This window comes from Bison bison, unplaced genomic scaffold (genome assembly GCF_000754665.1).
Source record: "Bison bison bison isolate TAMUID 2011002044 unplaced genomic scaffold, Bison_UMD1.0 scf7180017864236, whole genome shotgun sequence".
Taxonomy (NCBI): Eukaryota; Metazoa; Chordata; class Mammalia; order Artiodactyla; family Bovidae; genus Bison; species Bison bison.
In genome coordinates, this window is record NW_011494808.1 from 1,236,552 (window position 1) to 1,249,279 (window position 12,728).

General features: G+C 40.2%; 1 protein-coding gene across 1 annotated transcript in view; it reads right to left on the bottom strand.

The window, feature by feature from the left end:
- Nucleotides 1–12,728, bottom strand: part of ZMAT4 (zinc finger, matrin-type 4) — a 379,178-nt gene that overhangs the window by 49,953 nt on the left and 316,497 nt on the right. The window contains exon 6 of the mRNA XM_010846367.1: nt 8,564–8,660. Coding sequence (XP_010844669.1) covers nt 8,564–8,660 — 97 coding nt within the window. The remainder of the gene's footprint in view (nt 1–8,563; nt 8,661–12,728) is intronic.

Genomic DNA, 12,728 nt, shown 5'->3' on the forward strand with positions numbered 1-12,728 from the left:
GCTCCACTCCCTACAGGGGCTCGTCTGCACGGCCAGATTCATAAACTGGAACAAACAAAGCAGTTGCCTTGGATTCTAGACTGTGCCCTTTATTCTGAGCCTTTCCAAGCAGCTTACAAATAATTATCAGCAGAGGAGAACTAACCTCACCCTCTTTGGGTAAGGACAGCTCTGTTGTCAACACTGTCTCATGCCCTGTTGATCTTAGCACTCAGAACTAAAGTCCCAACCCCTCTGGTTATTGAAATTGGTTATTGACAGGAAACGACATTGAAAATTCAACAAAAATTTCTATATTCTTAGCCTTCGAAGAAGTCCATGCCTTGACTTCGCTTTTGTTTGTTGGCTTGTTTCTGAAGATAACATCACCTTGGAATATTGAGCTACTTAACTTATTATAATTGCTATTGCTGAATAGTCACTAAGTTATGGAATTTCCCAGGCAAGAATACTGGAGTGTGTTGCCATTTCTTTTTTCAGAGGATCTTCCCAACCCAGGGATTGAATCCAATCACCTGTGTCTCCTGAGTTGGCAGGAAGATTCTTTACCACTGAGCCACCAGAGAAGCCCAATAGTGAAGCTGAAGCTTCAATACTTTTGCAGAAGGGAAGAGCCGACTCTTTGGAAAAGACCATGAAGTTGGGAAAGACTGAAGGCAAAAGGAGAAGGGGGCAGCAGAGAGTGAGATGGTTAGACAGCAGTGGACACGAAACTGAGCAAACTCTGGGAGATACTGGAAAACATAGCAGCCTGGTGTGCGACTGAACAGCAACAAATTTATTAAAATTCCAGTAGATTCTCCATGCTTGGCATCTCTTGCAAAAATATCTTATTTATTATTGATTGTACTCCCACCCAACTACTATCCTGAATGCAAGAACTGAATTCCAAGGTTTTTAAAGCAAATATATTCCAGCTCTGAAAATTAGATTGAACGTCCATTCAATCACTTCACAAATAAATGAACACAATGGGGAAATGAATAATATGAAGGTTTTGTCTAGATGATTCATATTAATTGGGAAAAAAACTGCAGAAAAAGCAGTGGATATCACCATTTTAGGCTTCTTCTCAAAGGAAGCAGCACATTTAGAAATTACAACGAAATTGTGGTCAGTCAGATTTATTCTCTTAGACACATGTATCTCATTTTGAACTGTCTGAAATATCAAAGTAAGTAACGAAAACTTTTATATCCTTTAATTCTAGGTAATATAATGTCCTGAGGCTTGAAGCGTTCCCTAAACTCAAATTTAAGTACGTTATGGGCGGGGGGACTGTTCATTAGTCTATAGTATGAACTCATGTGTCTTTAAATTTCATTTTAAGCATTTGTACTAATTGACAGGCTAGATCTCCTGGAAATGTTGAAAAAATCTACTAATGGGCAATTGCTTTATATGTCAGGGTAATCATTTGCATTTCTAAACCTTTAATCTCATTAGATACTGAATATTTCTCTTGCTATTTAGCCATGGAGCAACATTTGACTGTCATTTTGCTGTTTATGACATTTGCCTAAAAAAGAAAAAGCCATTTAACTAGTTGAGCCAAGAACAGAAGTCAGGTTATTTGCAACCACTATTACAGTTATAGCAATACTTAAATAATGCTATTATTGTCATATTGCTCTTAAGTATTACTATAACAGTAATAGTAAAGGTTACCAATAAACCTGACTTCTGTTCTTGGCTCTGCCGACCAATTATTCTGGGGGCCTTGGACAAGTCTGAGATTCAATTTTCTAACCTATAAAGTGGAGATGCGTGCCTCTGGCCAATTATAAGACTACTATGTGTATGAGATGTGATCCTTTCAAAGCATTTTAGTCTATAGCTGTGTCCTAGTCTCATACGAGTACCACTTCAGTTATCCAGGGTGGCATCACCATCAAACCATCCTCTCCATCATCACCCCCACCATCATTGTCATGATCGGGAGCAGCATTGTAAGCAGGTGTCCAGGAAAATAGGACTGAAGGATTACTTACAAGACAAAGCATGTAAGTTTCACACTATATTAATTTCCTAGGGCTGGCCTCAAAAAGTAGTCAAAGCTGAGTGACTTCAAATAACAGAAATGTATTCTCTCTAGAGAATGGAAGTTCTAGAAGTTGGAAGTCTGAAATCAAGCTGTCAGCTGGGCGCACTCCCCCTGACATCTCTGGAGGAGAATCCCCTGGCCTCTCCCAGACCCTACTGGCTCCTGGTGGTCCTTGGCTTGGAAGGAAGCAAACTCCGATCTCTGAGTCTATCTTCACATGGCCACCTTCTTCACGTGTGCAGATCTCCCTTTCCATCTCCTCATAAAGACACCAGAAAGATTTCACTTTGAGATTCTCAACTTTTACTCCTGTAAAGGCGCTATTTACAAATGAGGTCGTATTGTGCAGTTCTGGGTGGACATAACTGGGGCAGGGGAGGGTCATTGCCAGTTTCAGTAAACAGTTAAGGCTGACTGGGGGCATGTTTCAGGAGGAATTTTAGGTCTGAATTCAGGTTTCATAAAAAAGAATACCAGGATCATGAGTAAAGCATGGCAAGTGGAACCACATTTGCCTCATTCTTGTCAGCACTAATCGCTCCTCTTTGAGGGAAGTGAGCCTGAAAGAGGGTTTGTTGGTGCCCAGGGTCACTCAGTGGCAAAACTGCCCTAGAAATAAAATTCAGTTCTCTTTCCAATACACAACTGAATCATGTTTGCTCATCTCAACACTTTAGAAATGATTGCTAAAAATATAAAACCTTGAAAATTACTGACACTTTAATACTTATGTTGACTTAGATTAGAACAGTTAAAAAACCATTTGGCTGATCTCCATTTCACACTAACCTTCCACCTGAAGACAAAATAAGAGCTGGATGCAATTTAAAGGAAAAAGCTTTTGAAAGCCTTGAAGAGCTGCTGTAGTTGATGTTGGTATACCTCAAGGAAAATGCTACTAGTAACAAAGAAAGACATTTCATGGTGGCAAAAGATGATTTTAGAAAAAGGGCTCATACAATAAGAAGGCATTAAAAATCCTAAACTTGTAAGTAGCTAATAATATATATTTCAATATATAAAACTAAATACAAAAGATTAACAGGACACATAGGCTAATCCATACGTATAGCTGGAAGTTTTTAATTATGTCTGCTTCTCATGGATATAACAAATAGATTTTAAAAAGTCAGTGAGGATATACTAATTTGAACTAGATTAAGAAACTACCTAATTGATAGCAAGGATCATTTACCCGACAGTAAATTCTTTTCAAGTAAACATAATACATGAGCAAAATTGACTGTATGCCTGGGGAACAGAGCACGTGCATGCGTGCTAAGTCGCTTCAGTCGTGTCTGACTCCATGGACTACAGCCCGCTAGGCTCCTCTATCCATGGGATTCTCCAGGCCAAAAAACTGAAGTGGGTTGCCATGCCCTCCTCCAGAGAATCTTCCCGACCCAGGGATTGAACCTGCATCTCTTAAATCTCCTGCATTGGCAGGCAGGTTCTTTACCACTAGCACCACTTGGGAAGCCCCAGGGAATACAGTAAGTCTACACAAATTTCAAGAGACTGAGGTCATTTAGAATATTTCCTCTGACCCTGGTAGAATCCAGATACAAATAAATTACAAAAAATATAAATAGAAAAATCCTATAAATATTTGATTTTAGATATAACACTTCTAATCAAACATGAATAAAAGGAGAATTTCTAAACAAACACAAGTAAAAGGAGCAAAACAGAAAGTATATTGAAATAAGTAACAAAAAGCAAATACTACATATTAAAACTTTTGTAATACAAAAATGTGCTTTTAGAATGCAGCTAAAACAATCTGTTGAGGTACATTGAAAACCTGCTGCTGCTGCTAAGTTGCTTCAGTCCTGTCCGATTCTGTGTGACCCCATAGACGGCAGCCCACCAGGCTCTGCCATCCCTGGGATTCTCCAGGCAAGAACACTGGAGTGGGTTGCCATTTCCTTCTCCAAAGCAGGAAAGTGAAAAGTTAAAGTGAAGTCATTCAGTCGTGTCTGACTCTTAGCCACCCCATGGACTGCAGCCCACCAGGTTCCTCCATCCATGGGATTTTCCAGGCAAGAGTACTGGAGTGGGCTTCCATTGCCTTCTCCGAAATTCTTATACTAGAAAAAGAAAAAGCATTGAAAAATTGCTAACTTACACCTTTTTTTTTTTTCTAATTTTTATATTGACGTATACAGTTCATGGGGTTGCAAAAGAGTCAGACACAACTTTAGTGACTAAACAATAACAGCAATAGTTAATTCACAATGTTGTGTTAGTTTCCAGTGTACAGCACAGTGATTCAGTTTTATATATATGCATATATACATCTTTTTTCTTTTTCAGATTTTTTTCATTATGGATCCTACACTTTTATATTAAGAAGCTAGAGAGGAAATGCAGATTAAACCTTAAAAGGTAGCAAAAAAGGAAATAATGTTTTAAAGGTCATAAAATAACTGCACATAAAGAAAATAAACAAATCCCCAACATCTGATCATCTAAAAGAAACTTAATAAAGAATGATAAACTTCTAACAAAAAGTTGAGCCAAAACAAGAGGAAGAAACAAATAAACAATGTCCAGAAAGAAAAAATATTCCACAAACATCAAAAATAAAATTAGGTGATAAAGTAAACAACTTTATACCAATATATTTTAAAATGTAAATAAAATGGACACACTCATTGAAAGACAGCTTATTTAAACTTGTATAAGAAAAACAGAAAATATGAACAGTATGGTAGTAAAAAAAAAAAACTACTTTTCTAATCAAAATACTCCCATAGCATAAATCCATCACCAACTCATTGGAAAAGACCCTGATGCTGAAAAGATTGAAGACAGAAGGAGAAGCGGGTGACAGAAGAGGAGATGGTTATATAGCATCACTAACTCACTGGACATGAGTTTGAGTAAATTCCAGAAGATGGTGAAGGACAGGGAAGTCTGGAGTGCTGCAGTCCATGGGGTCGCAGAGAGTCAGACACAACTTAGCAACTGAACAGCAAAGCATAAATCTCTAGGCCTAGATGACTCCACCAATGAATTCTGAGTTTTTAAGATAAGAAACCAGAAGCGGTCTACCACAAACTCATTCAGGGATTAGAAATAGAAGGAAGAGCTCTCAACTTGTTTAAGGAGGCCCCCACACACTTGAAACCAAACCTAACAAGGATATTACAAGACAGTTATGGAGCAGTCTGGCTCATAAGCCAGGATACTCAGATTCAGTATAACAGCAAATGAACCAGACCAGTGGGGCAGAGCTGTGACACTTGTTTTCTTCACATTTCCCTCATTTCACTCTTCAGAAGCACAGCAACCTCGTACTTTTGTGGTTAAAAAAAAAAGCAAACTCTTGTTTATTGAAAAGAAGCCAGCACAGGAGGTGATGTACTGTTCTGAAGTCATGTATGTTTATTAAATTACACTAGGGAGGCGATGCCCTTTTTCAAAATTCACCATGGGGCCTTCTACCGGCTGTCCCTGACATCCTGTGTCCCAAGCCTGTCTGCAGTGACTGAATGACATTAATTAATTAGAAGCGTGAGTCAGATGCTGCTGAGTCCAGCCCTGGTTCTGCCATTTGTCGGGTGTTGGCTGACGTACTTAGCTTCTCTGAGCCTTGGTTTTCTCAAATCAAATAACAGGTCAGTAATATGTATGTTGGGGCTTCTGTTGTAGCTTAGCTGGTAAAGAATCCATCTGCAATGCAGGAGACCCCAGTTCGATCCCTTGGTTGGGAAGATCCCCTGGAGAAGGGACAGGCTACCCACTCCAGTATTCTTGGGCTTCCCTGGTGGTTCAGGGGGTAATATGGGAGACCTGGGTTTGATCCTAGGGTTGGGGAGATCCCCTGAAGGAGGGCACGGCAACCCACTCCGAGGTTCTTGTCTGGAGAATCCCATGGACAGAGAGCCTGGTGGGCTACAGTCCATGGGGTCGCAAAGAATCAGACACGACTGAGTGACTGAGCACAATACGTATGTTGAGATAGTTAAGGGGACAAAATAAGCTAATAGACGTGACTATGCCTGGAAGGAAAGTTATGACCAACCTAGATAGTATATTGAAAAGCAGAGACATTACTTTGCCAACAAAGGTCCGTCTAGTCAAGGCTATGGTTTTTCCAGTGGTCATGTATGGATGTGAGAGTTGGACTGTGAAGAAGGCTGAGTGCCAAAGAATTGATGCTTTTGAACCGTGGTGTTGGAGAAGACTCTTGAGAGTCCCTTGGACTGCATGGAGATCCAACTAGTCCATCCTAAAGGAGATCAGTCCTGGGTGTTCACTGGAAGGACTGATGCTAAAGCTGAAACTCCAATACTTTGGCCACCTCATGGGAAAAGTTGACTCATTGGAAAAGACTCTGATGCTGGGAGGGATTGGGGGCAGGAGGAGAAGGGGACAACAGAGGATGAGATGGCTTGATGGCATCACTGACTCGATGGACGTGAGTTTGAGTGAACTCTGGGAGTTGGTGATGGACAAGGAGGCCTGGCGTGCTGCAATTCATGGGGTTGCAAAGAGTCAGACATAACTGAGCAACTGAACTTAACTGATGCCTGGCTCAAGTTCTATCACAGGAAGTTTTATAGGAACACAGATAGAAGTAGACATTTTCCTAAAACTGAGATGCTATCTACCTGCGTTAGTTATCTACATGATCCTTATCACCTAAAGTCATTATTGTCTACCTTTTTCTACCCACGAAGAGCAATAAATGTGCCCTAAATGATGATTGTTTCATGCTGCAGCTCCTTGTAAGGTGTGTGCGTGTTGTTAGAATGTTGGTTAGGATGCATGCACTGTGATGATTAGCGATGCTGCAGAGATTATGTTTTTGGTTGGGGGTGGCAGGTGGTATAGCAGCTCCTAATAATCAATGCAGGTGCTCAGGAACCAATCATAGAAAATACTGCTTTGGAAGATTTCCCTTGACAGAAGCCCTGTGGGGGTGAATAAGAGTAAAGCAAGTCATGAAAGCAGCTTTGACTCACCCGACAGCACAGCACGGAGGGAAAACTGAGTCAGTAAAGGTCAGTCAGAAACTCTGGGCTTAAACTCCCCCACTGCAGCCGGACCCACTGTGATCTACACATCTTTACAATATCTCTGCAAAGACATTTCCTATCTGCTTGGAAAGTCATTACTTATCTTTTTAAAATCACACATTCACGCCATCAGCAATGTATTGCTCTCGTTTAGTCGCTAAGTCGTGGCTGACTCTACAACCCCTTGGGCTATGGCTGACTCTACAACCCCTTGGACTTTAGCCCGCCAGGCTCCTCCATCCATTGGATTTCCCAGGCAAGAATACTGGAGTGGGTTGCCATTTCCTCCTCCAAGGGCTCTTCCCAATCCAGGGATCAAACCCGTATCTCCTGTGTGGTAAGCAGATTCTTTACCACTGAGTTACCTAGGAAGCCCATCAGGAATGTTCATGAAGCACTAGAAATGTATCAAGTGCTGTGCTGGCCACTGAGTGATAATAGAAAACAAAATCAAACCCCAACTTCATTGTTATGAACTCAGCCTCTATGTCGATGTCCCTGGAAATCTTTCCCTGTCCCTGGTCCTCAGAGCTTAGGGTGCCCATTTTATGGTAACAGTGAACAATCTATGTGTTTATATGACTGTTTCCCCAGCTTGGCAGAGCGTTCCCCTAGAGGAAGGCTTAAGTCCACTCAGCTTTTCTTCCCCAGGTCACACTCAGGGTCTGACACACGTGGGAGCTCCATCATTGTTTGCCAATGAGTCATTCATTATTCATGAGGCCCTGATATAGTCGAATCTGTTTCAATGATTCTGCTTATGAATATGAGAGAAATGAAAACAATTATTTTCAGGAAAATTGCATCTTTTTGAGATATCCTTTGATTTTTCCCTATTTTATTAGATTTTATTAGCAGTTCTAGCAGCTACTTTAAAAATACCTAAAAGCATTGGGTTTGTAAAAAGATGAGCAGTATGTATACAGGGGTAACAATGCCTGATTAGCTTTTTCTGCTATAAAATCATGAGAATCAGAGGGGGATGTGGAATGAGCTTCCATTCAATTGAAAATAGCTATACATGTGAATGACTTAAAATTCCAGAGTTGTTAGTTTTCCAGACTGATCAACCATACTCTTCTAGAAACAGAAAGTGGTAGAAGGCATGCATAGAATTTGACTTCACAACAAGGAGGCCTGGTCCATCCCCAAAATATTAAGAGAAATTATATTGTTTATTTTAAAACATTTAATAGACTTAAAGATTTCTGGGAAGTTCATACAAATGTGCTTACTGTCCTTGAAAAGAAGGAAAGAAATGGGGAAAAAAAAAAAGTCATCACTGTATCCAAGAAAAAGGAAAAAGTCACTCTTCAAGCAGTGTCAGGCAAGCTCTGTAGGCTTGAGTGGCGTAAACATCAAGGGAACCTTGGAGATCAGAGATGTAGTTTTCATCTACTTATTTTGCAATAAGTAAAGCGGTTAGCCTTCATTCATCATACTGAAGGTTACATACAAAAGGGCTGAAGAGCAAAAGCATGAAAGTACCTACTTGGTCTGGTGTTTGGATCCTTTCAGATGGGCATGATATTGTTCTATTGAGTTTAGAGAGACACTGCAGGTGGTACATCTGTAATTGCGCCTCAGACCTGTGGATGACAGACACACAGACCTGGTTAGCTGCATCATTGTCATCAACCACAGGAACAAATCCCAGAATCTCCGAACGTTCAGGGACAGACTATCTTAGAAGCCACCCGATCTAACCCACCGGTAACATTTCAATCCCTCCTCCCAAGAACCCAACCAGCAGGTTCCTTAGCAGAAGCTGACTGTGAATACGTTGGAAGCAGCCTGTCTCATTGCTGAATGACTGAAATGATCAGGACATACTTTTTGGTGTAAAATGTTTCTGGATACTTTGTAACCCAAATAAAGAAGCATTCTAGTTTTTCCTTAAGGCAGACAGATGTGGTAAGCTACTGTTTCTGCAATGAAATTTGAGACTCCAGAGAAAAATTCTGTCTCAATTCCTCTTCCACCTCTATTCCAATCACAGAATCAGAAATTCAACTTTTTATATCATTCATGTCAACTCTTCTCCCAGGATTATCTTATGAAATGCAAATACCCAGGAGAAGGATTAATCTATTTATTTTTAAAGATTTTTTTTTAATGTGGATAATTTTAAAGTAAGTCTTCATTGAATTTGTTACAATATCATTTCTATTTTATGTTTTGGTTTTTTGACCCCAAGGTACTTGTGACCTCAGCTCCCTGACCAGGGATCAAAGCCACATCCCCTGCAACGGTAGGTGAAGTTATAACCATTGGTCCTCCAGGGAAGCCTCAACTAACTTAAGTCACATGAAAAATCACTTCCCACCAGAGAGTTGTAATCAAAGTTATTCACTCATCTGTTTACTCATTTAGTTCATCCAGCAATAGAGTGTCAATTTTGGACCAGATATTAGGGATTCCAAGATATATAAGATGCTCTTTGTTTTCATGAAGGGTAGTTCAAAAAAAAAAACAAAACCTTGACTGCTATATAATATTGATTCATCTAGAGTCAAATGTGTTAGAAAGAAACTTCAGCCAAACATCCACCACAGCTCTTATTCCTTCTGCTGCTGTGTCCCCATCAGAGTGGAGAGAAAAAGTAGCTTCAGTGTCATGGCTGAGACTTCAGATTTTAAGTCTTGGCTCCAAATAGTCCTGGTTGTGTAATGTAGAGGAAGTCACATAATTTCTTACTGGCTTTAGTTTTTCATCTATGAGATGAAGACAAAGCCATCCATATCACAAAGTTTTATAAGAATTAAGTGAATATAAATACTCAAGTGCTTAGCAAGCGAAACTTCTGGTTAATTTTACTCCAAGATTCTCTCTTCCCATTGTCAAACCCAGAATATTAAACAGTTATAGCATTTTTCCTGATGAATGCATAATATTTTCTTTCTAAGGGGCAATATCATTCTTATTTTCCTAAAAAGAAAGTAAAGCATAGAGTTGGAAGAACTTTGCAATCTGTTACCTGAGTGACTTTACAAAAATTACTTGACTTCTCTGAAGTTCTCTTTTCTTATAAGATTGTGAGGAGGACTGAGTAAGATAAGGTATAAAGCAGTGTCTGCTACACAACAAATAATCAACATAAACTAGTTATTATATGATTGCAAAGAGGTATTATAAGGGAATCTCGGTTTCCCAATGCCCTGGACGAAGTCCTAAGTTGAATTTCTAAGACACAGATGCTAGTTACACCACCATGACTAAAGTAGAGATAAGAGTCCCAATTCAGGGCATTCAACAGAAGTGATCAAGAACCAATTTCTAACTCAAACTGGCCACTCATCACCAGTCTGAAAAAAGAGACTGAGAAGAAAGAGAGAATTTACCAAAGGGAGCTCTCTCATACTATGAGTTTGACTTACCCTTGTCCATGTCAGATGGGGGATTCCTTCTCTTTCAACTCACACCCCTGGGAAAAGAATTCAGTGGAACTACCCGGAGATCTTGAGAAATTCCTTCCTGAGTTTGATTGTCCTGGACTGGACACCATCCTCAAGATCCAAAGAGCGAGAGACTGTGACTGCTTAGCTGCTCTGATGGGGAAGTAAGAGAGGTGGAAGGATTGTACCTGGCATGTATTCTCAGAGCTTGTTGGAGCAAAAGATGTTAAGTGTCCCACAGGCCACGTGTGTGCCATGTATGAACAGTTGGAGCAATGTGACCTCAGCAGAAGAAGGCTATAGAGTTCAGCTGGACATCGAGGGCCTTAAAGTGACCCTGGAAGAGATGCTTAGCTTAAGGTTAAGTATCAAGTAATGCTGAGTTCTTGAAAAAGCCAAGAAATCACCCCATGGGAAAGAGTCAAATGGCGTCTAGGCTAGCTTTGTCTGTGTATCTATCAAGTAAGCCTTTATCTCCCTTACCTTTCTAACCTGATACCCTGCATCCCTCAGCCCTGGAGGAACCTGAGCTGAGAGAAAGGAAGAAAAGCAAAAGCCAAGGGCAGCGAAAAAGAGAGAAGCCTATTGCCTCCTTTTGCATGGCTAACAGGCAGCCCAAGCAGAACTGACCTGAAGGAGGGGAGAAACTCACTTTCAACTAAGTTTGGATTATTTAAAAATTATTCTTCTATCCTGTGTGAACAAAGATGTCACTCGCCATTTCAGTCAACAAAGGAGCCATCAGCCCTGCAGCTGCTCCTGCTGCTGTGCTGCCTGAGGGGATTCAGGACGGAGGAAAACGGGACACTGGCCCCAGGGGGTAAAGGCGAGCACCAAAGGAAACGACTTCAGTGGGCCAAGACTCTTGCATCTTCCCAGAGATGGAAAAGCACTGAAATCATTAACTTGAAATGTTTTGTTTTTCTTATTAGCAGTAATCTTCTGATGTTCAAATACATGTTTTGTTATGTTTTTTCTCTCAACAAAAGCTCCTATATATCCTGGCTCCTCCCTTATTGTTTTTTTGGAACAGTCCCTCAGAGATATCGGAGAGACTGTATCTTGGGCTAAAGTCCTCCATAAATTCCACCGAATAAAGATAATTCTCAACCTCAAAGCTGTGTATATATTTTTTTTTTCAGAAGACACTAGGATATATCAGCTAATGACATAGAGCTTCTATGTAGCTAAGAATGAAAGTCAAGAACTCTTTACTAGTTAAAAGTGAGTGAAAACTCATGAAACTTACTCCACTTTATACCCAAAGGGTAGGAAAAAATTAACCCTCCAGAGATGGCATGAAAGGGCGGTGGATGGCAAAAATAAAGTTAGTTCTGATGATATCCAATGAGCCCTGTTTGTGGAACATTGTGGTGTCATCAGAAGTGATCTTGTGTCCATATGTGGCAAAGGGTAGAACTTCCTGTAGACTTTAAGATTCCTACAGTTCAATGCATGTTTCCGAGAAATCTATTTGACATGGCATGATAAGTTGATCTGGCCAGAGTATGAATTAAGTCGTTGTTTTGTTTTAGCTTCAATTACAGAATAATTGGACATTGACTTACTAATTATTCAATGAGGAATCAATTCAGTTATGAGAAAAGCAATGAAACCACAGTATCTTCTGGAGAAGCAACCTAAGGGACTCAAAACTTTCCAGGCACAGACTGACAGATCAGAGATGAAAGACATAATTCTTGTCTCTCTATTCCCTCAAGCAAAGACTCCTGGACATCCTAGAACATGCTCTGGTGATGGTGTTAAAATACGGATCCCTAGGCACAGCATCTGAAGGTTCTGATCCTATAAAACTTGGATGGGGCCTGAGACTCTACAAGAAGTTTCAGACTTGTAACTCTAACCTCTAATACACTACACACACATTTTAAAAAGTGCCATCCCATAGAATCATACTTCTTTTGGTAGCTTGAATTTGTCAGAACAACACTGGGTCTTAAAGAAAAAAGTTATTCTATAAAGAAGAGCTGTGGTTCCATGGTTTTTCCATCTCACAGGTGTGCATGATTCAGAAAGTTTATCACAGTCTCCAAACCCAGAGGCAGTAAGTTATCAGAACCTGCATGTGAGTTGTTTGAATGCTTATCCAGGGCTGGTCTATCTCCACCTTTATGCATGGAATCAAAATATAAAAGCTAGCTTCAGGCATTCCTGCCTCCAGAGTTCTCTATCAATCTTATCATAATAAATGGTAACCAGTGTTTATATGGGTCCTCTTCAGACTACAGACTCATCAACGGT